The following is a 26,564-nucleotide window of genomic DNA, read 5'->3' on the forward strand; positions in this document are numbered from 1 at the left end:
GAAACTGTCAGGCCTTTTCACCACCTTTTCACACTCAGGCGTATGTTTTGAACACATCCAGTTTAGCTTTTTGATCTCACTTACCTGTGTATTTCTATGTTTTGATGGATTAGAATTTTTCTCTTTCATATTTAGCTCCATTTAGCATTTAATTTTCTTCCGTTCTGTTGGTTGAGCTCATACTGTGCCTGGTTAAGGCTTACACCTTTCACTTTGGTGATTTAGCATTTTATTTTATTCACCAGGTCAAAATTCTCTCTGGTACCGATTTCCCTAAAGAACTTCAAGAGAACTTACAATTCAGCATCTATTAGCATAGGAAATTAAGTTTGTTAAGCTATTTTCTTTTCTTTTTAATATACTCTTGGTCTAAAATAAAGAAGTAAGCCTCAAAACAGTACAGGGTTAGATGGGCATCATTGACGCCCAAGATGATTTCTAAGTTATATTTTGTTGTTTTTTAAATTTTACTTTTTCAATCGCATAAAAAGGGGTTCTTCAAGGGTTCCTTAATAAAGGCTTTCATTACATAAAGAACCATGACAACTCCAAGAGCAATTTGAAGGACTGAATGTTTCTTTACTTGGTTAAAATGATTCTCATCTATGATGGAGATGCTCTTTTATATGCTGATGGGGACAGGAACTACTGTAATGTAGGACGTCTGGAGGGAAGTTGAGCCACACCGTCTGGATAGCCACCCATAGCACTGTGGTATTTTTAGATGCAGGATCTCGGGTGCAAATGGACCTCATCAGCACATCCCATAACTGCTCGATTGGGCTCATGTTGGGCGAACATGCAGGCCACACCATTTGATAGAACTCTCCAGAATGCTCCTCAAACCAATCCTCAAACTTGGACCCGCATTATCCTGCAAGAATACCCCTTCATGAGGGGGTACATAAGGTCCATGAAGGACTATAAATGGCAACCAAGCAGTGAATCGTAGTGGTCACCAGTCAATGACGTATTTAGGTGGACCACTAAACCAAATCCATGCCATTAAAACACACCCCACATCAATTTGGAACCATCACACAGTGATGCACAGTGCCCTGTTGACAACTGGGGTCCACACATAAACCCTACCATCATCGCAAAATAATTGGTATTGTGACTCATTGTACCACAGCACATGTGGCCAGTCCTCTAGGGTCCAGTTAGCAACCTCACGAGCCCAGGTGAGGTGCTGTGTTCAATGTTGTGGTGTTAACAGAGGCACTGGCGCCTTTGGCGTGACTCACTGGCGTGAGTCTAGCACTCACTCAAACTCATGAGCACGCTGGCCAGTCACCTGACCTTCACGGTTGCTTGTTGCTTTCTTCTTCCATCTTCAGGACAGCATACTCTTACCCCCCTGGCCCGGTCCTACACAGCATCTTCTTCACCTACACTGGGCTTGCCTCCCTCCACAGCTCCAGGCCCATCTCAGTGCTTCCCACCCAACGACCCACCACAAGAATCCTCTAGTCACTTCTAACACCACTATAGTACAAGAAGAAGCATTGAAGTTTAGGTCTATAACACAACTTTATTTAAAATGAACTCAAAAACCAAAATACAAATACTTTAATCACAGGAAGAGGAGTAAAAAGGTTCTCCAACTCTATAGCATAACAGTGACTTTACATAGAATCAAACCGGACTCCCAGAACACTGACCCTACCTAACCTGCTCAAAAATTCACACCAGCTGCAGACATGAACACGGCACACTTAAAAATGCAACCACGTCTTTATTCAATGTTTTAATAAGTAAATGCAGCCTAGCAAAGCAACATGGGAACCAAAGTGTGCTCTGACGCCACAACGTAAAAACCCTGTCAGCTCAGTGTATATAACAGAATGAAATTAGACATAGGAAGCACTTAGAAACTACATGTTAATGATTAAAAAATAGCTGAGCAGAAAGTAACTTGTGTTCCTTACAAACACACTTGAATAGAATATTCTGACAACACTCGGAAAATTAAAATCTCAAAATTTCACTTGAGCACCCAGCTCTGCCTATCAACGCGGGCTAAAAAAATGCACCCGTATTTGTTTTGTTTTTTTAGCTAGCACATTACTCAAATAATTATTCCACCCAGAGCCTTCTGAGAGAACAATTGGACCTGAGGACCTGTAAGACCGGTGTTGGGGAGGGTGTGGACGAAGACCTGCTGGTGAACAGATTCTCTGAAACTCAGGAATCCGAGGCGAAGCTCCGAAGGGAAGCTTCGGCTCGCTGTCTCTGCTCCCTGTCCGTGTGCATTACCGAAAACGGTCCGGAATAAACACTTACAGCAGAAATACCGTAGAGATAATGGAACCTGATGGAAACCTCGGCAAGCACGGTAAGCGTTCGGCGTCTGAACGACAGTTTACTGAAGTGTCTGAATGAAAGCTTGAGTAAGAGTGACAGGCTGTGATTTACGTGCTCGGCTGCTGGTCCAAACCTCCTGTAGTGTTGAGATATAAGGTTGTTTTGGGCGATTTTGAACGTTTTCCCCAGTGTCCGTTTCTGAAGGTCTGTCCCGTTCCACTGACGGTAAACAGCACCGCACGATAAGTTGCGCGTTCATCGTCATCACGATAGCGATATCATATAAACCTGCGATATGCAGAACGAAATGTTCAAAATAACGTATCTTTAATTAGCCATAATGTGTTTCTAATATATTACAAATGGCCGTATGTAGTAACTGTGTAACAATGTTATTTTGTTCATAGTTTGCATATGTTTACCTTTTTTTTTAGGAAAACATTTTATTCACGTATTATTATTTTGCATCATAAATGCCCATGTTGTGTGCTGTACTGAGGTGTGCCGCATAGCTTCATTATTCTAGTGTTATGTATGTCGTGTATTTCTCAAACCTATTCATGCACATGTTCCCGATGTCCTTGGTGACGTCAGAGCTGATCCTCATCTAATCTTGGCGACGTTTATTGCTGCGCTTCGTAATTAACATTTTAATTATAGCCCTACCATTTAGAGTGTAGACAGAAATGTGCAGAATAGTTTATCTGAGGCAGTTTGCTGGTGCTACAACTCCAGCTGCAGATACTGACACTTAAATATCAGCTGCCTAGGGTTTCTCATCACTCAGTGTGTTCTGGCTTAAAGGGGAACTCCACCGATTTTTCAAAAATTCGAAGTCAGTAAATGGCTCAGACGTAAACAAGGTCATTCAGAGGACTTTGGTGTGAAGTGGTCCATTCCAGAGAAACGTACCGTATGAGAATTGCTAACAGTGATGGTAATAGGAACCAGACGTTTGAAGAGTTAGATGCCTGTGGCTCCCTCACAGAAAGTTAGCATGGAGGGGTCAGATATATCTACCTCATGTTTGAGACGCTGTTTTATAATATTTTTGCGATTTGTGTTTGGCTTTAAATGTTTTTTTAATCCATTTATTTAAAAAAATAGTCATGGCAGAGCGGTACACACAGGGCATTGTAAGGCAAAATAATCCCCAAAGAAAAGTTCTCAGATTTGTGACTACTTTACCATCACCAACATAGCATATCACTGTTCTCCGAAGAAAACCTCATATCTCCAAAATGACAACTTTACAGGAGAAGGAAAAACATGCTTTACTTTTAATGTAAGTCAATGGAACCAGACTTTTTGGGGACTTTTTTTTTGGTCCATTTATCATGAAATTTAAACACAAGGTAAAGAGCAACAGGCATTTTCAAATTATGTCAAAAACTGAAAAATGATGAAAATTGATATACAAGGTTTTCTTCTGGCAGCAGCAGTATAAAAACTCAGGAGACATGTGTTGATTCACTGATGGTTTTAGATAGTAAATGAAATGGCTGTATATGTGTCGTGGACATGCTGACCTCTAGTTCCTATCACCATCAATGTAAAGAAATCAGAGTTTATAGGTTTCTCTATAATGGATCATGGCACATCAAACCCCTCAGTATGACTGTTTACATCTCAGGGACTGAATTACTCAGAAATATTTAAAAAATGGTGGAATTCCCCTTTAAACCCTTTGCATGGCACAGTTTAGTATTGTTCCTGCACTTGAGTCAACGCATCAGCTCATTACCAAGCCCTTGTGAGGTTACAGCTGGTGTTGGGTAGCAAGAAAGCAACATAATGTGCAATACAGAAGGAGCACAAAAGCAAGATTGGGAATTCTCAATGTACTTATATAAAGGCATAGGCCAGGTTGATGATGCTCTAATAACATGCCACTTGGCACTTGTCTCACGTAGATATTCTGTGTGTTCTAGGTCAATTCATACATCAAAATGTGTAACTATAAGTATCTATCCTAGAGGGATGAAACCCACAATAGAACTTGAACCACGACAGATTATCCACTAAACCAATAGATGGCACCATAGTACAACTCTACTGAATTGTGTTTTAGGAGGAAAACTGCATTAGATTGTATTGTAGGAGGACAAAATTCAGTAAATAGGCAGTGAAGATAGTTGATAATGATGCTAAGCTCTAAGGTCGTTGAAGGCAGCTGCCTCTGATTGAAAATAGATGGTTTAGTTTCAAACGTTAAAGGGTAAATCCACCAATTTTTAAAAGAGTGTCTGCATAATTAATTGGTTAAGATGTAAACACAGTCATTCAGAGCTTGATATGAATTGTGCAGTTCTGGAGAAGCTTACCCAGTCAGAATTGTTCACAGTGGTGCTAATAGGAACCAGACGTCCAAAGCGTTTAATGACTCTAAAAGCTTCATACATAAAATGCTTACAAATATGTTGCCTGATTCCTGAGACATTGTTTTACATTAAGTATGTGTGTGTGAATGTATGTTCTGTCTGTCTGCCCTGCGATGGACTGGTGACCCGTCCAGGGTGTATCCTGCCTTCCACCCAATGACTGCTGAGATAGGCTCACGACCCAGAAGAATAAGGGGCATAGAAAATGTGTGTGTGTGTGTGTGTGTGTGTTTTACATTAATTTTGAGGTAATGTAAAGTAGTTGCATTTGTGTTAAGGCTATATGGAGTCCAGCTCATCTAAACATGGCAATTAACTGAGTAAATCAGATGTGTCTGAGCAAGAAAATCTCCAAACTCTGCAGGAATGCAGCTATCCAGGGCCAGAGTTCAACAACCCTGCTTTAAAAGGGTTTGTCTTATTTTTTTACTCTGTAAAAAGCTTGTGTGGTTTTATGTACCAAAAAGAAAATACACAACAGATGTTCAACATCTCTTTATCCTCCTACTGTTCCTTTTAGACTGATATGTGCAAATGAGCTCTGTTCTGATCGTCTGCCCTGTATTGTACCTCATATAAAGAAGTCCAGGCTGAGCTGATCCTCATAGCTTCAGTGTGAGTGGGCAGAACTAAACTGCTATAGGCTGAATAGGTGGATATATGTAAATGTGTTAGTGTTTGTGACATCACAGAAACAATGCATTCAAAACGGGCTGTTTTTGCCACTTAGTTTCCATGTACAGACTGTAAAGACTCAGTGTCTTACAACAGCCTTCCAAGTGACATCAGTCATGCGTCATCTGTGACTGATTTTAAAGTAAAGCTTAAAACACATTTTTATCAATTAGCGTTTAGCAGTCGTTGATCTGTGGACTGAGGTCTGTACATTGTTGTGTGAACATTGCTGTGTGATCAGGTCTGTACATGGTATGATAGTGGTGTTCGGAAAGTGGGAATTCTTTTTGTTTTCTTTTTTATTGTGAAGCACTTTGGTTTTAAATGTGCTATATAAAAAAATTTACTTACTTACTTACTAACGTCATATTGATTTATTTCAAGACCGTGAGAAGAATCCAGTTTTCCATGAGACTGACTCTTGAAGATCAAAGAATATCTGTTGTCCTGGGAGCTTGGTTAGAACAAAATGTGGACTTGGCTGGTGGGCTCCAAGGACTGCGTTGAGAAACAAAGTGAACTGTCTAATCTAGCACCGTTAATACAACTCAATAACTAGATGTGTAGAGCAGAGAAATCACAAAAACCTTTCAGAGTACGGGGTTGCCCATATTTAGATTGGGAACCCCTGCTTTAAAGTGGAATTCCATCGTTTTTTCAAAAGTTGTGCATAATTAAATGGTTAAGACGTAAACAGAGTCATTATTACAAGACTTTATTGCACAAAATGCTAATCAACACATTACACCATGACTCCATGACCGAGACCTTCTGTGATAGTTTTGTGATAAGATTTGAGGTTTAAGGTATTGTCCAGCAAAATAAGCCCTAAAGAAAAGATGTACTTTTTTCTCCAGATTTACTACTATTTAACCATAATCAATAAACAGAATGGCTATATTTGTGTTCTAGACATGGCAACCCTGGATTCCAATCACCACCACTGTAAAGAAATCTGGCTCTCTACAATGAACCATTTCACATCAACCCAATCTGGAAAAACACATGGTTTATCTCAAAGACTGGATTATGTGAAAATTTAAGCAGTAAAGCAGTGGCCACCATCTCTGGTTCTGGAGATCTACTTTCCTGAAGAGCCTAGTTTCAGCAATGATCTGCTAACAACTAACAACTGCTCCAGTTAAATAACTTCAGGAGTTCTTGATCAGATGCGTTCACAACCCTGGTCCTGGAATACCCACAGCCCTGTAACTTTTGGTGTGTTCCCTGCTCCCAACACACCTGATCCAACGAATCAGCTAGCTTTTAGACCCATCCTAAGTACAAACACTGTTTGGGTGCAGAATCCATTATTTCATGATGTATGTAGTGCATATCCAGAGTAGGATGTTATTTGAGATGCAGGAGATGCATTGAGGACCTGTGCCTTAGTGAGCGAAGTGGCAGTGGTTAGGTGGTGTTGTCTGTAGGCTGGAATTAAACTGCTGTAAACCAAGGGCATCTACAGCTAAGGGTCAGTGTGGCTGCAGGTTTTCGTTCCAGTTCAGCCATTTGATTCTACTTGTTCTTTCAGCCTGCCTCAGTCAAACAGTTAATCAAACTGTTTCTCAGTCTGGGAGCTCCACCCTTGTGCAGAACTGGGGAGGTTTGAGTCAGAGGATCTTTAGAAAAACACGCCCCCTGGCTGCAGCACCACGTCACGGATTTCTAGCGTCACATTTTCAGTGTGAAGTAGTTAGGGAGTGTTGTAAGCGGACTTTTCCACCATGTCTGCAAGGGAGGGAGCCAAGACCAAAACGCAGGACTGTAAAGAGAATGAGGGAAACAAGAAAGCTGCACCAAAAAATGGAAAACTCGCTGGTGGGTAGGCAAAGCCGTCACATTTCTACTCTGGTTGGTTGTGTCTGTGTGCTTGCCTGAGCTTAAGTTCTCTTAAAACAGAGCTACTTTTAGACTGCATAACGCTGTAACTCTTGAACAGACTGTAGACAGACCTGTGTTTGGAGCAGAGGTAACGTTAACAGCAGCCAGCTAACCTGGTTAGAGTATCATCAACTTACCTGACATTACGGGCGTTGCCTGCTGTTCTCCAGTGATTTCTAGCTACGTATATTCTTAAAACAGGTAAATGAGCCCAGTTTAACTCACTGTTTAACTGTTTGAACTGGACTACCCTGATTTGTGTTATTCTGACGGTTATAGTATTAGACTGCTGAACGAATATTACGACACTTCGTTTCCATGACATCGCTGAACGGTCCGAGTTTACGGAGTTTGAAGCAAATGCAGAACTATTTGCATATCTGTTTAAGAGCCGCTTCACTGGATTGTCTTCTGCAGAAAAAAACACTGACGAATTGTAACGTTACTTTGTTTTTTTGGATGGATTTAGTGTCGTTAACTAGTAAGTTAAAGTCTGTATTATTCAGATTAAGAATTTATGAGTAACACACGTTCAGGCGGGTTTATAAATCCACTGGCCTAATCTGATAATCCCTAATGCTAATTTCAGACCACCTGATTCAGCGTTCCGTTAGTGCCCGAGGTGTCGCCTGCGGCTGGTTTTTACTGCATTCAGTTCTCATTCAGTGCTGGTCCCTCAACGTTACTGCTCATTACTTTGGAAAAGAGCCGTCCAGTCGGACAGTCGCCGCATGACACCCACGTGACCTGTGGCGGCTCTCGTGGCGTTTGCGTTCTTCGTATGATGAAGAGGGGACAGTAGAAGTCCCTCTGTTATATGCATGGAATCGAGTATGATGAGCAACGAAAGTGATGCAACGTTTATTTAATCGTCTGTAGGCTAAACAAAATAATCCTACGCCCTGCGTTTGTTTTTCCAAATCCACAGTTGTGACTGTAGGTGACGCAAAGGGTCAAACTAGTTTCTGTAACATCTGTAGACACATGTTTTTTTTCATCACTCATTTACCTTGTAGGTTGGGTGGGGGGGGGGGGCGTTTTAACACACTGTCGTCCGTTTTAATGAATATCCTTAATATTTGACAATAGCAATTGAATTGAATAGACCTAAACTAAGTAGTCTCTTTTTCAAGCCTGTCTATTGCATCATTTCGCATAAAAACATTTGAGTAAATAATTCGAAACATATTCAGTTTGTTCAAGGTAGAATGATTAAGAGTAACGCATTCTAGAAATAATGAAATGCAAATGATCCAGTGCAGACATGCAGTTAGGTCAATTGGACATGCTGCATTGCCCCTAGGTGTGTGTGATTGTGTGTCTGTCTGCCCTGAGATGGACTGGCGACCTGTCCAAGGTGTATCCTACCTTCCGCAGAGATAGGCTCCAGCACACCGCCCCGCCCCACAACCCTGAGCGAGAAGCGGCTTAGAAAATGTGTGTGTGTGTGATCCAGTGCACTCAGTCAGATCTTAATCATTAAGATTGAATATATGGTTAATAGACTCCAATTGTGTCAAAGTGCTTTTGGTCCAAATTGTCTAATTAAGTATTTTGTCTGAGGAATTAATCACATTTCTCCTTTTTAGGCTTGTTCCAAAAATACAGCATTTTGTAGAGGATGTCGTTCCTGTCTATAGTCTCTCTGGATTTAGAGGTGATGTGAGACTGTCCAAAGGACAAGTAGAGGTGTGTAGAGTGTGTGGAGCCACATAACCATCCAAATGTTTTTTTTCCCTCTTGCTTAGTGTGTAGCATCTGATAAACACACTTGGCCCTGTTTATTTGAATCCACAACAGACAAAATTGCCACTGACAGAGAGTGTCCTAGTCTGTCTATGGACACTGTCAAACTAGGAGTCATAAAAAGGTATTTCAGACCAATTCAGTGCCACAAAATCCACTCTTGCCAAACATCTTCATGAGTTTTGTACTCTTATAAATACACACATAGCACACAGTTCCTGGCCAGTACGACAAACCCTGCATAATTCTGTGTTAGATTTCCAAACACTGTCTAGATTGATGCTACATTCATATTCAGAAGCCACACTGCGACAGCGCACTGGAACTCCTCGTGGAAACGTTGTGTTTTTGTTTTTTTTTTTGTTTGTTTTTTTTTTTTTAGTAGAATGATTATAATCAGATTTCTTAATAGAATTATTATAATCAGACTACCTTGTTGAGAATCTTGGCTTACCAACAAGTTAGATGGGGATAACAGCTGCTCTGAGCCTAGCCTGGCTGAAGGTAATGGCTGGAAGGTGTCCCACAGTGGAGGACTGGGTGAAGGTTGCTGGGGATTTGACCACTGCTATGGGTGTAAGGAATGGAAAGGGCTTAGTTGCAGGGGTGGAGGCCTGGTTGAGGGTTGCTGGGGATTTGACCACAATTGAGGTAAAAAGGATGGAGGGGGCCTCCATGAGTGTAGCTCTGGGTGAAGATTGACTCTTGTAGTAGAGGCTGTAGTCAGTGGGGCCATTTAGGTGGTTCTAAGTGGTGTGTAAGTGCAGCTTGTCAGTGTGTATATTCATACATTTTCAGCATCTGTGATGACACTAGTGTGATTAAATTATTGGTGGATAAAACTAACCTATTATAACTAATCACTTAACATGCAATACTAGATATTATTTTGTGGATGTATTGTGTAACAGTGCTTCAGTAGGCACACCAGTGAAAGACGTGACCCATATGAGTCATTAATGAATAATGATATAATGAATAATTTGTACATTGTATGATTGTGTAGAATCTATGCTTCTTCAGGCACAGACATAGAAATTAGAAACACACGTTACAGGTGTCACCGGAGTTTCTAGCCAGTGAAGTTTAAGCTGTTGTCATCAAGCCAGCTCTCAGCTTGCCCAGCTCGTGGGAAGCAACTGCAGCAACTGACTTTGAAGCCTGCTGCCGCCTCGCACTCGAGAGATTATAATGGGTAGCTTTTTCCGTTTGAAAGGAGAAAAATGAATATCCTCTCTCTCTCATCCTGCCAGAGCATAAGGTATCATTTTCAGCATTTCAGGAAATTTGTGTATTCCTTTATATTAAAAATATTTAAGCATAAACCCATTCATTTTGGACTCACTCGGGAGCGCCCTCTAGCGCTTGAGAAACCAACGGTTACTTTTGAATTTCCAATGTGAGTGCATATTATTTAGAGCAATTCAAATTAAAATACACACTTTGTATAATGGCTGGAAAAGTCTTTGACATTTCATTTCCAATGCCTTAATGATCTGACTATGACGGTGGTGCTAATAGAGCTTTAACAACCGTTGATAGTGACATTTTAACACTCGCCAATCAGACTGAGGATGATGCCCTGTTGTTTAGACTGGAAGTGATTCTTGACGGAATAGGAGAGCTCATGGCTGCACAAGCACTGATGTTAGATGATATTGTGACCAACGCCGCTAAAGAGATGATTTTGGTAAACTGGGCTGCCCATCTGGTTAGCAGCCCTTGACTTTTTGTAATGGGTGTGTTAAAGCAGTGAAAGCACTAACGTGTGCAGGGCAGTGTCTCTCTTACAGCCCTGCGAGCCTCCAGTCTCAGTGTCACTAACATTGGTGCTTGTGCAGCTATAAGCTCTCCCAGTTGGTCAAAAATCACTTGCACATAAAAAATGACTTTGGACAGAGTAATCCTCAGCCTGGCTGCCGAAGGTTAAAATGTCTTGAGCAGAGGTTGCTGTTGGTATAGTAAACAAGCAGCTACCTCTGTGCCCGTACCGCTATAGTTTAGACTTTTCCGTCACTTCCTCTTATTTTAATTTTGTCGCAGCTGGAGCATGACGATGATGAAATGCAATTGTTTTTCCTTTTTTAATGCATCAGACCATTGAAACTATAAAAAAAAAAAATATTGCTTTTCTGTATTAACATTTTCCTGGCAATGTACACATAAATGAAAACACCAATTACACATTTTGAAATTTAATTATATCTTAAATAAGGCATGCTCACATGGCAATTGTAAATACACTGTTTAATTAGCATATTCAAGTTTGCATTTGAGTTTGAACAATGTCCAGAATATGCTACCATAAAAATGTGTCCCCAGTTTGACCAGATGAGATCTGATTGTACTTTGCCCGCAAAAAAATCACATGAACATATACCTTGTTTCCATTTTAATGTCTCCATTCCTTTTTTTTACTCTTTTCTCCATTACAATGCAAGTGTTTCATCTGGGCAAGCTCAGCTTGGATGCTTTCGTCAGCCTGGAGCACATAAAAGCTTTCAGTTTGGTGATCTTGACCATCTAATCAGATGCATTTCCACCCCATAATTGTATACGGATAACAGAAACGTATTCCATTTACACTTGTGTTGAATGAGATCAAGATGTGTCTCTGACTGCTCCTGAATGTGGTGTGAGTGATCTGATCATAATCCAATCACAGTGCATCGCCCAGCATCCACAGAAGAAAACCTGAGAAAAGGAAATAGACAGAACAGAACATTTGCTAGAACACCAAAATTGGTTTCACCTGTCAGTGGTATCCGATCACCAAAAACATGCTCACGCAAAGTCTTTGTGTGACACCAATCTGATGTTTTCAGAGCTGTGTGGAAATGCAAATGTGATCTTTTCAAATCAGATCGAAACCAATGTTATGTGGTCCTAGATAAGATACATATCTGATTTGTGGCTATGAGAATGGTCAGATCGGTATTGATGTGGGTTTTGTTAAGTGCATTTGCATCATCGTTCAGCAATACTGTGGCAACAGCAGCACCTAACCTGATCATGGCAGTAAGCAGTGCAAAAGCAGCGCTTCTGACCCTTTTCCCCTTTGTCCTGATCTACTAATCAACAACTGAAAGCTGCGAGCAAATGAGAGCAAATTATCTTCACAGAGCCTTGCTGTGCTGGTGTTTGTGGTTCGTTCACATGACTGTATTGATTGGGATGTGCGCATGTGGGACGTTTCAAGACAAAGACTATTCACATTATTGAGATCATAGAAAGATTGGATCTGAGCACAAAAGATCTGAATTAAAAACAATAACGTGTAAATTATTACACAAAACGGTTATGAATATGTTTCCTGACTCATAAGACAGTTTGCAAAAGTTTCTATGTTTAAAACAGAGTTTTTAAGAACTTGTGTAGGTTGTAGATGCATTGGTCATTTTCAGAAGTAAATAAAATGGCTGTATTTGTATTGCCATGGTTTCTGTCACCAACACTGTGAAGAAATCCGAGTCGCTAAATTTATCTATGCTTAATCATTTCACATTAAACCACTCCAAATGACTTTAACATCTCTACGACTAAATTGTATAGACATTGTGTAGTTTTAGCAGCTACTGTTACTTCTACCTGAGTAATTACCAGGCCTTCTGATGTCTATAACTCAAGTATAGTCATTTTATTTACTATCCAAATCGACCAGCGAACCTCACCTAATTGTACATTTTCTTTAGGTACTGTTTTACCTTACAACACCCTGCGTGTACTTTTCTCTCATGAATGGATTTTCAATATACATTTTTAGCCAAAACTTAAAAATAATCCTAAAACAATGCCTCAGGAGTCAGGCAGCATATTTGTATCCACTTCATGTAATACATTTGTGTAAGAGAGCTTTTAGAGGCAGTTTTTTTCTTCAGATGTCTGGTTCCTATCACCACCATTGAGAACAATTCTGACTCGGTACGTTTCTTTAGAATGGAGCATATGTAAATGCAGCATGACTTTGTTTACATATTATACATTTCATAGTGCCGATCATTTGAAAGATCTGTGGAATTCCCCTTTAGTTCCTTAGGCCCTCATATGATAACCGTCTGGGATTATGAACAGAAGATAGCTACTGTTTCTCTAAGGCTTCTGAAGTTAAGTCAGACTTCTGAAGGCTATCATGGACAATACTGTGCTTCAAACAGGAAGCGTTTCTTCCAGCGATTGGATGTTTTGTAATAGCGAGCGTTCTGCAGCATGAGTCATAACACGCTTTTTCTCACAGAACAGGAATGTGCATAAAGCCTCATCCGCCTGATTCAACTTTTCTTATATGAGCTTTGTAATATGAGTAGCTGGTGAAAGGGCTGAAGTGTTGTTAAGACCTAAAATCTGCATCATTTAATTGCAGTAATTGGATTTATGTATTTTAAACAGTACTGTCAAAAGTCAAGGAGATATAAGGTAATAATCAGAATGAGAAAGAGTCCAAAAAACGGTCAAAAGATACAGAAAAAACCCAAAACTCCTCACACGCGTGCAGGACCTGGTAGACCACCAAAACTGTCCCTGGCAGATAAACAGCGCTTAAAGCTTTCATCTTTTCAGAGAGAGGAGAAAATCAAGCTGCACTCTTGTTTCAAATCTGAAAAACTCCACAGCCATCCTTCCACTGTGAGAAGACAACTCAGCATGAAGTCGGAAAGAAAGTGTAGCCCTGAAGAAGAAGCCCTGACTGAGTAAAGGAAATAGACAAAAAAGAAGAACGTTCACACAAGAGCACTGAAACTGGACATCTGAGATGCGGAGTAAAGTACTACGGAAATACTGAAAGATGTATATTTATAAAATGTAGTTAGTCAAGAAGGCGTCTCTAATTTTCTATTAAACATGTTTTTGTTTTTTTTCTAATGCTGAAATGTTAAAACCTTGGGTTTAGTGGCTGTTTTGAATAAATTCTGGGTAGTTTTCCATTTGCACAGTACTGTTTATGTCAAAATTATTTAAATACACATTTAAATAAGGTAAACTTAGTGCATCACTGTTTTCAATGCATAGACGTAGCGCTGTGGTAAGCAGCCGTGACACTAAAGCTTCCTTGTTCACGCTCCACACCTTAATGTTTTTCATTCTGACCTGACAAACAGCTGGTTAGAGCTTGCTGGATCAAAATAACTTCTTGTGTGTTGAAAGTAAAAGTGATTTGAAGTATTGCATGTAAGTGAATAGTTCAAGCCCCTCCTCACCCACCCTGAGGGCATTCGTTAATTGATGACCCCTTGGCGCGTCTAGTCTTGTCTGGCTTAATGTTTCAGTAGCAGGGCCAGTCAGAGCTTAGCAAGCAGTGGGTGGATAGTAACAGTAGTTTCTTTTAAATTGTTCTTTGATGTACTTGAAGGAATTGTCCATTTCAAAAGACCCTTTTACATGTACAAGTACAGTCCTTCATGTTTAGCACCTTTGTGTTGGTTCAGGTCGTGGACTTCTGTACTTTTGCTCACGTCTCTTAGTTTGAGTTTGGCACTTTAGCATTTTATTTTAGACCAAAAGAGACAACAAAAGTACATCTTTGCTTAGAGTTATCATACTTATCATTACTCGTCATTATTAAAACTGAAAAACAAACAAATATATAATAGCAGGAATAAAGATATCTCAGGTATAGACATTTGATTGTATTTCCTATTACAGTGGCATATTTTTCTTTCCAGTGTGTCACAATTCTTAGTTTGATTTGCATAACTGTTAAAATACCCCAAAAATCGTAAATGTGATGATAATTAAGCAGAAATAAGAAAGATTACTAAAAACCTCTGTTGCTTAGGCCAACAAATAATCATAAGCCAACAAAGAAGTGCTTAAAAACAACTATTTTATTTTACAACATACAGGCCGGGCAGGTCCGTGTTTCTTTTTGTCTTTACTGACTATAACTAAACACATCAACAATTCACAATCTATCCATCCATCCATCCATCATCTTCCGCTTCTCCAGGGTTCGGGTCGCGGGGGCAGCATCCTGAGCAATGAAGCCCAGACCTCCCTTTCCCCAGCCACTTCCACTAGCTCCCTGGGAGGGATTCCGAGGCGCTCCCAGGCCAGCTGGGCGATATAGTCACGCCAGCGTGTCCTGGGTCTTCCCCGTGGTCTCCTCCCCGGTGGACTTGCCTGTGACACCTCCCAAGGGAGGCGTCCAGGAGGCATCCTAACAAGATGCCCGAACCACCTCAACTGGCTCCTCTCGACGTGAAGAAGCAGCGGCTCTACTCCGAGTCCCTCCCGGATGACCGAACTTCTCACCCTATCTCTAAGGGAGAGTCCAGCCACCCTGCGGAGGAAACTCATTTCAGCCGCTTGTATTCGCGATCTCGTTCTTTCGGTCATTACCCAAAGTTCATGACCATACGTGAGGGTGGGAACGTAGATCGACCGGTAAATCGAGAGCCTTGCCTTATGGCTCAGCTCTTTCTTTACCACAACAGACCGGTAAAGAGCCCGCATCACTGCTGACCCAGCACCAATCCGCCTGTCAATCTCCCGCTCCCTTGTACCATCACTCGTGAACAAGACCCCGAGGTACTTAAACTCCTCCACTTGAGGCAAGAGCTCATCCCCGACCCAGAGAGGGCTCTCCACCCTTTCACAATCGATAAGTCTTTAAATGTATGACAGTCTGACAACTCTTTTGCAAATCTGCTCTGTACTTTTTCCAACAGTCATCTCACGACCCCCCCAAATTTTTTTCACATAGTTTAAAAAAGTGGAGGGACATGACATTTGTATTTACAATTATAGTATCATGCATATCGTATATACATTGTATTTACAATTAACAAGCATGCTTTATTGAAATCTTCACATACAGTGCAGTCTCCCTTGACAAGCTGGTCTGCCCCAACGTTGTGTGATCTAGATTGTTTTTCTACTGCAGTGATGGGCTCTTTGTGTAACACCTGCTCATTTATCAGTTTATTTATCAGACCTCTTTTGACATTAAATAACCGCTAAACAACAAATACCCCTTCTCAGAGTGTTTGGTATAATGTAGTGGTTAACACCATTGCTTTCTACACTGTAGACTGGAGTTCAGCCTCCTACCAGGGCAAGCACCCTACACTATACCAATAAGAGCAAGACTCCTAACACCACCTTGGCTTACTTGTGTAAATTGATCAAATTGCAAGTTGCTCTGGACAAAAGCAAATGCCATAAAATGTAAATGAGTGTAAACTACCCACTACCTTTAATCCCTTTGTCAAGTCAGCTTCATTTTTGTTCATGTACGAACATTTAAATATACTTATGACCTTGTTTCAGAAAGTCTTTAGCCAGTAGAACAGTAGAACAATTGTTTGCTCTTTCTTCCTGTTCCGTGTTAAATAATTGTGCTGGTGTATTTTCTGTTCCAATGTGTTCCCACCCTTAAAGGGCTAAATGTTGTAATGCATATTGTTTATTTGAAAGAATCTTCAGGCGTTGTGATGTTATATTTTTACCACATCGCCGACCTGTTATTGGCATGCTATGCACTGCAGACTTCTGAAGTCCCAGTTTGCTCTGCTGTGAGCTGATATTGTGTAACAGATGGCTTTAAGTGTGTAAAACCTGTTCAGCGTGTTTGTAAAAGTCAGGGCATGTCGTAAGCAGAGCTTCCTCAGGGTAGGGACACATTTTTGTAAGAAAGCCCTTCCAGATGCTTCATCCAAAAGATGACTTGGTTGGGGGGATTACCAGGTTCCACCATGACAAGTGAATCCGTTAATGTTTAACAACTTTATTTATTATGTTGAATTAAAATGCCAAACGTTCTCACTCATCTGAAGTGCTGAACTTCTGTCAGGTTATGTAAGATAAGCATTTAACATTGGAATTTTGATTATGTCCTTTTCATACATTTATTCACAGTCAGAATGTTCTGTTGTATTGGTAAACATCAGTAGTTCCATGTAACCAAAAGACTGAATTTAATATTTAAAAACACAGATGTCTAGGCTTCCATAAAGGATAAGACCATTTGTATAAAGGTAAAAATAATAACAATGATGATAAGGCTTTACAGTGTGCAGGTGAGCAGATCAGAGGGACAGTGAAGTTGGAGCAGTTTGGAGATAAAGCCACAGAGGCCAGGTTGAGATGGTTTGGACATGTGTTGAGGAGGAATAGTGGATATATTGGGCAAAGAATGTTGGAGATGGAGCTGCCAGGTAGAAGGAGAAGAGGTAGACCTCAGAGAAGGTTTATGGATGTAGTGAACGTGGACATGGAGATGGTTGGTGTGAAAGTAGAGGAGGCAGTAGATAGGGCAAGATGGAGGCAGATGATCCGCTGTGGCGACCCCTAAAGGGAGCAGCCGAAAGAAGAAGAAGAGAAGGCTTTACAGTGACAAAGGCAAATAAAAGTCAGCATAAGATAACAAGCAGAAAACGGAGAAGGTACAATATTGAGAAAAGGAAAGAAAATTAAAATATAAAACAAATTGTGAAAATAATACTTCTGCAAATAAAGTAAAAATAAAAATAAGTAAGTGTTTCTGAGTTGATGAAATAGGACACAAAGAATTATTAAAAAACATAAAAATCTAAAGGAAAATACCATAAATATACTACCAAAAAGACGTTTTAAGCTTCTAAAATTGTTAACGGAGGATGCTTGCTGTATGTCTTGTGGGCAGGAGCTGCACAGTTTGGGTACTTATATGCTAAATGCAGCCTCACCTCAAATAAAGATTAATAGGATTAGGAGAGGGGTATTGTTTTATACTGTAATACTGTAATACTTTATTGTTTTATACTGTAATACAGCCATGGAAGAACTGATTTGAAATACCATCATGTCAAAAATAATGGTCTGGTGACTTTATATAGCTCAAGAAAAAAAATATATAATATAGTATATATATATACTGTTCAAAAAAATAAAGGGAACACTTAAACAACACAATATAACTCCAAGTAAATCAAACTTCTGTGAAATCAAACTGTCCACTTAGGAAGCAAAACTGACTGACAATCAACTTCACGCTGTTGTGCAAATGGAACAGACAACAGGTGGAAATTATTGGCAATTAGCAAGACACACTCAACAAAGGAGTGGTTCTGCAGGTGGGGACCACAGACCACTTCTCAGTACCTTTCTGCTTTCTGGCTGATGTTTTGGTCACTTTTGACCGTTGGTGGTGCTTTCACACTCGTGGTAGCATGAGACGGACTCTACAACCCACACAAGTGGGTCAGGTAGTGCAGTTCATCCAGGATGGCACATCAATGCGAGCTGTGGCAAGAAGGTTTGCTGTGTCTTGTCAGCGTAGTGTCCAGAGGCTGGAGCCGCTACCAGGAGACAGGCCAGTACACCAGGAGACGTGGAGGAGGCCGTAGGAGGGCAACAACCCAGCAGCAGGACCACTACCTCCACCTTTGTGCAAGGAGGAACAGGAGGAGCACTGCCAGAGCCCTGCAAAATTACCTCCAGCAGGCTACAAATGTGCATGTGTCTGGACAAACGGTTAGAAACCGACTCCATGAGGATGGTATGAGGGCCCAACGTCCACAGATGGGGGTTGTGCTCACAGCCCAACACCGTGCAGGACGCTTGGGATTTGCCAGAGAACACCAGGATTGGCAAATTCACCACTGGTGCCCTGTGCTCTTCACAGATGAAAGCAGGTTCACACTGAGCACATGTGACAGATGTGACAGAGTCTGGAGACGCCGTGGAGAGCGATCTGCTGCCTGCAACATCCTTCAGCATGACCGGTTTGGCAGTGGGTCAGTAATGGTGTGGGGTGGCATTTCTTTGGAGGGCCGCACAGCCCTCCATGTGCTCGCCAGAGGTAGCCTGACTGCCATTAGGTACCTAGATGAGATCCTCAGACCCCTTGTGAGACCATATGCTGGTGTGGTTGGCCCTGGGTTCCTCCTAATGCAGGACAATGCTAGACCTCATGTGGCTGGAGTGTGTCAGCAGTTCATGCAAGATGAAGGCATTGAAGCTATGGGCTGGACCGCCCGTTCCCCAGACCTGAATCCGATTGAGCACATCTGGGACATCATGTCACGCATGTCTCGGAGACCATCCGCCACCTCATCAGGAGCATGCCCAGGCGTTGTAGGGAGGTCAGACAGGCACGTGGAGGCCACACACAATACTGAGCCTCATTTTCACTTGTTTTAAGGACATTACATCAAAGTTGGATCAGCCTGTAGTGTGTTTTTCCACTTTAATTTTGTGTGTGACTCCAAATCCAGGCCTCCATTGGTTAATAAATTTGATTTCCATTGATGATTTTTGTGTGATTTTGTTGTCAGCGCATTCAACTTTGTACAGAACAAAGTATTCAATGAGAATATTTCATTCATTCAGATCTAGGATGTGTTATTTGAGTGTTCCCTTTATTGCTGAAACACTGCTCAAAAAATAATGTGTGTGTATATATATATATATATATATATATATATATATATATATATATATATATATATACACACACACACACACACACACACACACACACACAGTTTTTAAAGAACGCAAATCACATAAATCACATTGTTTCATCATTTGTATCACTGTTTATTCTTTGACTGGCTGTGAAAGTCACACAAGGCTGATTGTGGGTGAACCTGTACGGAGCACTATGTTTGACAATCAGCCGTTACGTTACGCTCGTTACGCTTAACATGTACCACCCTTCAAGACAAAGAGCCAGTCAGCATGCTGGTTACACAAAGAGTGGAGAAAATCTGCCCTCATTGTGAAGATCTGCGCAGGCCCAGTAGCCAGAACAACCTGATTTTGTGTGTTACTGGGCCAAATGCTGCAAACTATTCATGAGTTTTTTTTTTCCGATTTTATCAGTGATCAAGTATGTTTTTGAAAAGGTAGCTTAACCTTCAGTTTTGAGTATTTTGGTCTCTCCTCCTCATTCAAAGAGAGAGAAGCCTGGGCTTGCATGGCTGAAAATTGCCTAGAGGAGTTATTTTTAACTGGGAAAGCACCCAGGTAGCCTATAATGGAGCTATACTTTATGACCATAATTTCCTTCTCACATTTCAGATTTGTGTTCTTTTGATATAGCAGTGTAGCTTTATCCATATTCTACCTGCACACACAGACTGATACAAATACAGACTTTAGAACAAGTTTTGATCCAAATTAGCAGCATTCACACAGTATTTAAGGAAAGCTGTGCTGACTGTAGATCAGTCTGATGCAGGTGACCCCACCTGACTGCATTATACAGACCATCAACTTTCAGCCAGCTTGTCAATCAGAATCGAAGGTAGAGATTTCCCAGTCTTCGCTGGTGTGTTTGAACTGGTGCGTTATTTACGTTAGTGTCTTTGTTAAACAAATGGGACATGTGTTTGCTATGTGTGTGTTCACAGTTACTATTCCCACATCTCACACTACTGTGTATCGGTTGTACAAGCTGTGGCTCTCTATCCAAACGGCAAATGCTAAGACCTTAAAATTAATTCTATACCTGTATTTTCAGTGGAGTATTATACAAAAGTGAGATGTTTCAAAGTCTCCCCTGTATGTTGCTCACATATGGAATTCATCATTTTAGCCCTACTCTGAACAAAACAAGCCAAAGACATGTTTGGTGTGCAGTGTTTGCTTCTTTCTCGCTGGAACTGCAAGAAATGGAAACCCTCAGCATTAGCATTGTTCTAAATGATCATCTACTTGCCTCAAACTGTGTTAAGTTAATGGGGAATTCCTCTAATTCTTCGAATAATTCAGTCCTTGATGTAAACTAAATTTTATTAGAGTGGTTTGATGTGCAATGGTTCGTTGTGGATAATCATGCAAACTGAATTCTTGACGATGGAAACAAGTGGTCATGATATCTACAACACAAATATAGCCATTTAATTTACTATCCAAATCCACCAGGAGACCCAGGGAACTAGTCCTCTGCATTTTTATATGTTGGTTATGGTAAAATAATCATAAATCTGAACAAATAAGTTTTCTTTCGGGGCTTTTTTGCCTTACGTTACCCTAAATGGATTAAAATACAATTTAAGCCAAAACTTTGTCACAAAACTATCATAAAACAATGTGTCAGACATCAGGCTGTATATATCTGACCATTTCATGTAATAACTTTCTGTGAGGGAGCTTTTAGAGGTGGACGTCTGGTTCCTATCACCACAGCTGTGAACAATTCTGATTTGGTAAGTTTCTGTAGAACGTCATTTCATACCAAACCACTCCGAATGACTTTGTGTACATCTTGACCATTTAATTATGTAGAATTTAAAAAAAAACTCAGTACACCCCTTTAAGTAGCGTTAATCTGAAATAAACTTGCTGATCTGGTTTCTGAAACTGTATGGGACACTGTTATCTATAAACATGGACAAAAGTAAAGGCTTCAAGATGGCAGTTCCTATTGTTTTTAGCCATGTGCTGTACTTTTGTCCAATTTTATAGATACCAGTATGCCATATAGTGTGAGAAACCACATAAGAAAGAATATTTGAAATTACTTAATAACTTGACGCAGTTTGAGGCAAGTGTGTGGTGTTTTCGGCATTCAGTTTGCACAATGCTAATGTGGTATTAGCTTCCATTAGTTGTTAGCTACATTGGATTAGCTCCAGCGCAATACTAAAGAAGGAAACTTTGGACACACCAAATATGTCTTGCAGGATTAACCATATTTGGGGTACATTTCAGGGGAACTAGTGTGTTTTTGATTTTCTGAACTGTAGTTTTAAAACGAGCAATTTTAAGTCTAAAAGACTGGGGTGTGAAAATGGTTTCAACGTAAACAAAGAACTTCCAGTCCCACAGAGTGGCCTGTTTTGTAGTTTACGGAGGCGTTCCTGATGTTCTCAAAGCCTTGCACAGTTCCTCCTCCCAGTGCTCATAAACAGCCTCTGTGGCAGGAGCATGTAAAAAATGTTTGCAATGTTGTGGTTGATTCCACACCCCTGAGCTGGAGGGCTTACAAGGACGTGTTGTGTTGGTGCACTTGGGCATCTACTACGTTGCATGGATCCAGAAAATAGCTAATTGGACCGTTTTAAAATATGTAATAACTAAATTAAAAGTAGGTTTTCTTTGTAAATATATGGGTTATCTTTGTTTAATATTTACAATACTGCATGAGGTCCAGTTTTGTGTAGAGGAGGAGTCAAACAGTCAAAAGCTTTTAGTGTGCAGTGCCTGCATGCGGAAAGCATAGTTTCATCAACTTTATTAATGCATCTGCTACCGTGAAACAGTGATATATGAAGAAAATATTGTGACTGCCCATTTCTCTCCTCAGTTTAGCTAGGAAAATATTTGTTGTCTGTGATGAACTACAGTAATTGTCATTTCATATGCAACCGCTCTTCAATAAGGACTAAACAGTGCAATGGAAAGAATGATACTATAGTGAAATTGTCTTCATACCACACACACACACACACACACACACACAGACACACACACACATTCTTTGTATTCTTTTTATCGTCCCACTCGATTGTGTATTGTCTTTGTTTTGTTCACTTGTGAGAAGCTCGTTCCAAGGCTGCTTAAACTGGAAGATCACTACCCAGAGAAAGGCATACTTTTAATGAGTTTTAATGCGGAACATATTTTTGAGGAGCTCTGTGGAAAGTTAGCCGATGCGACACGCCCTGTTCAGGCAGTCACAATCGTCAGTATTAAGTTTTATAGTTCATGAAAAAGCTGTAAGGACTTTACTTTTTCACAGGAGATATGTCTATCAGTACTGGGAATGCACATGGAATATGGTCATTTTGTGACAACTGATTGCCATAGGCTTGGGAATATATTTAAGGGTAATTCCACCAATGTTTCAAAAATTCTGCAGAATGATATTGGTGTGATGTAAACAGCGTAAATCAGAGAAGTTTTGATGTGAACTGCACAGCTCTAGAGAAACAAACCGAGTCAGAATTGTTCACAGTGATGGTGATTGGAACCAGACGTCTGAAGAGATTAATTGCACTTACTCCCAGCACGTCCAGGCTTTCCACACTCCTATAGCCTGCATTACTTTCCTTGTTAATTTTAAGTAGTGAGCTTTAGGATGTGAGAATTTAAAGAGGAATTCCACCAATTTTTCAAAATATCAGAACAATTGTCCTTGAGATGTAAACAGTCATTCTGAATGGTCTCATGTGAAGTGATTCATTGTAGAGAAACGTACAGACTCTTTGCAGTGGTGGCGATAGTAACCAGAGATTGCCACGTCTACAACACAAATATAGTCATTAACTATCCAAACCCACCAGTGATTCTACATGTCTTCTGAGTTTTTTCTATAATGTTTTTGATGATGATGATAAAATAGCTGAAAAAAAAGATTCTTTGGGAACTATTTTGCCTTACAACACCCTGCATGAACCATTCTGACATGAATGAATTAAAATGCATTTTAAGCCAAAATTTTATCACAAAACTATTATAAAGCAGTGCGTCAGACATCAGGCAGCATGTATTTGACCATGTCAGGATAATAACTTTGTTTGAGGAAGCTTTCAGAAGCATTAAACGCCTGGTTCCTATCACTACCACTTCTGAACAATTCTGACTCATCACAAAAGTCAAAATGTTTCCATTGCTCCAGAGTCCAGTGGTGGTGCTCTTGCATCACTCCAGCAGGCGCTTGGCACTGCACATAGTGATCTTAGTCTTGTGTGCGGTTGCTTGGTGATGGAAACCCATTTCATTAGGCTCCTGACGCACTGTTGTTGTGCTGATATTGCTTGATGTTTTGCCACCCACTAATGAGTTGACTGAGGCAGATCTAGCAGGAAATAAAGGTGGCATCCTCTATATATATATACATATACATATATATATATATATATATATATATATATATATACATAGAGAGAGAGAGAGATAGAACTTTATTGATCCCGGAGGGAAATTGCAGTGTTTCTGTAGCAAGACATATGAAATGAAATGAAATGAACATTATTGTCATTACACATTGTACTTGTACATTTGCGCAACGAAATTGGTTTACAGCCCCCCTCCCCTCTTGGTGCAATAGAAATAGAAAAGTTTAAATATAAAATAGAAAAGTTTTTAAATATAAATGAATTAAATAACAGATTAGAGCTACGGTTAATTATACAGACGTAAGCATAAATTAACTAAGCTCTCCTATTTACACACTAAGCTTTCCTATATACACAAGTGAAGAAATTGACATTTGCAGCATCATTTATTGCGCATTATATTTTGTTTTTAGCAGCATGGGTCATTGCACTTATCCCTGTAGGCAGACAGAAACATCTGCCCATCGGTGAACTGTATAGTTTTTGTTTAACAGGGATATGGCCCTGTTATAAAAACTGTCCCTCAAATGGTTTGTCCTTGTTTTGAGGTGTCGGTAACGTCTGCCTGAGGGCAGCAGTTCAAACATCCTATGTCCTGGGTGTGTACTGTCCTTGATGATTGTGTAAGCCCTCCTGAGACAGCGAGTTCTGTAGAGGTCTTCCAGGGAGGGGAGTGTCCAATTACATATATAATTACACATAAGCTTACATGTACTATGCGGAAAAATACAAAAAAATTGAAATAAATCTAGACATAAGTTAAAGTACAAGAGAAATAAAATAAAGTATTAAAGTAAAAAAGTATATCTATTTATATATTTACATGGCATATGAGACAGATTTGCTGTATTTACAGACAGCAGGCATTGAGTGGTATGAGGTAGTCCAAGTAATAGTGATATATTGCACAGTGTTAGTTAATCAAAGAGGAGATACAGTGATGTGGTTCAGCACAGTTCAGACGGTAGAAGATCAGAAGATCTCTGCAGTAAGGAGAATTGTTGTGGAGCCCTATAACAGTAGGTAATAAAGATCTTACACGGCGCTCTTTAACACATCGCAGCTGTAACAGACGGCCACTGAATGTGCTTCTCCGTTCATCTAGTGTAGCTTGCAGAGGGTGTTGTCTAAGATGGCTAGCAGCTTGTTGAGCATCCTCTGTTCTGCAGCAACTTCCAAAGTGTCCAGCTTGACACCTACAACAGAGCCAGCCTTCCTAATAAGTTTGTTGATTTTGTTCAGAACACTCTTGTTAATGCTGCTGCCCCAGCACACAGCAGCATAGAATAGAGCACTCGCTACAACAGACTGGTAGAAAATCCAAAGGAGCTTAGCATACACACCAAAAGAACTCAACCTCCTCAGGAAGTAGAGGATGTACTCTTTTACACCGCAAGAGTGTTACAGCTCCAGTCCAGCTTGTTGTCCAAGTGCACACCCAGATATTTGCATGACACCCAGATATTTGTATGAGGAGATTGCATGGCTATGTCCTTGATTTTATACACCTGTTATTAATAGCAATAATTAGGAGGAGAGTCCACGTACTGTTGGAAAGTGATCTTGATGGTTTTTTGTATATATCCACAGGTCTGGAGGGTGATGTGGACCTACAGTTCCTGCTGCAGGGAGGGGAGCTGACAAAGGTGAAGTCTGACTCCTGGCAGAAGAAACGTTTCTACAGGCTGCAGGAGGACTGTGAGACCATGTGGCATGAGTCAAGCAAAATCTTCAGGAAGAACAACACCTGTGAGCATTATGTTTGGCTATAATATTTAAATGTAATAGCATAATATATGTATAATGTATAATTAATTACACAGGTAGTTCTGTAAAGAATTACATGTGCATTCAGTTTACAGTGTGAATGAACAGGTTTTGATGTCAGAAAAGAGCAAAAATATGACAAAAATGTTTTTTTTTTCTACAAAGCAAGACTGTACATGCAGTCTAGGGCTGGACAGTATGTTGACTTTTTATAGTATATTGATATAAATTTTTAAACATGGTATAGGATGAGACAGTATTGTTTATATCAATTTAATTTGATGTTGCATTAAAATACATAACCCATATGGAAATTACAGATTTCTATGTGTAAACAATGGTTAATCTTTAATTTTCAGCAAATACCTACGCAAAAAATATGAGATATTGGCTTTGAATTGGCTCTGAATTCCCCTATTAGGTGCATCCACAATTAAAACTCAATATTGCAGTCTTTTTTCCCCAGTATCATTCACCCCTATTGTCTGGCATTGTAGATAAAGCAGACTTCCAGCTTCTTTGAACAGCAGCCCAAAGCCAAAGCATATCACTTTCTGGCTGGGCAGTGGATGAGGTAGGAAGAACAACCACAGATAGTGTCCAGAGAAGGGGTGGAGGGGCTGTTGCGGTCATTTGGGAATATTTTTTTTCCCCCACACAATGGCCAGCTCATAGCTTCCTCTTCAGCTTCTCCTGGCCAAAGGGCTCACATCAGGGCTACTTTATCTCCTGTTTTCCAGACCACAGCTGCCTCCAGACGTGTTTGTGTTTGTGCTTTTTTTTTCGCTATCTTCATGGGAACCAAATGCCCACATGATAAGGGGTGTAAATCTCTGACCTCTTAATGATTTGAATGAACTATGATTCTTTAGGATGTGATAAAAGCTCAAAGCTACACTCTCACCATGATTACATATGATTCAGATGTTTTTCCAGAATTCTGAATTGTTTTTAAAAATACATTGAATGTACAAATGTAATTGGATGAATTATTTACAAAAGAGTGGAATTATAGATGACAAAAACAATACATCAAACA

The 26,564-nt window shown here is 40.2% G+C and overlaps 1 protein-coding gene across 3 annotated transcripts in view; it reads left to right on the forward strand.

Moving 5' to 3' along the window:
- The first annotated feature begins 2,138 nt into the window (after positions 1 to 2,138).
- The window catches only part of plcd1a (phospholipase C, delta 1a), a 49,581-nt gene continuing 25,155 nt past the window's right edge, over positions 2,139 to 26,564 (forward strand). The window contains exons 1-2 of one of the 3 annotated variants that reach the window (XM_017717630.2): positions 2,139 to 2,338; positions 25,349 to 25,507. In XM_017717630.2, the coding sequence (XP_017573119.1) occupies positions 2,308 to 2,338; positions 25,349 to 25,507 (190 nt within the window). In that variant the 5' untranslated portion in view covers positions 2,139 to 2,307. Of the gene's footprint in view, positions 2,339 to 7,036; positions 7,185 to 8,849; positions 8,937 to 25,348; positions 25,508 to 26,564 lie in introns of those variants that run through there. The other 2 variants (XM_017717622.2, XM_037534207.1) reach the window with 2 other exon arrangements.

Source organism: Pygocentrus nattereri, chromosome 24, assembly GCF_015220715.1.
Source record: "Pygocentrus nattereri isolate fPygNat1 chromosome 24, fPygNat1.pri, whole genome shotgun sequence".
In the NCBI taxonomy this organism is placed as follows: Eukaryota; Metazoa; Chordata; class Actinopteri; order Characiformes; family Serrasalmidae; genus Pygocentrus; species Pygocentrus nattereri.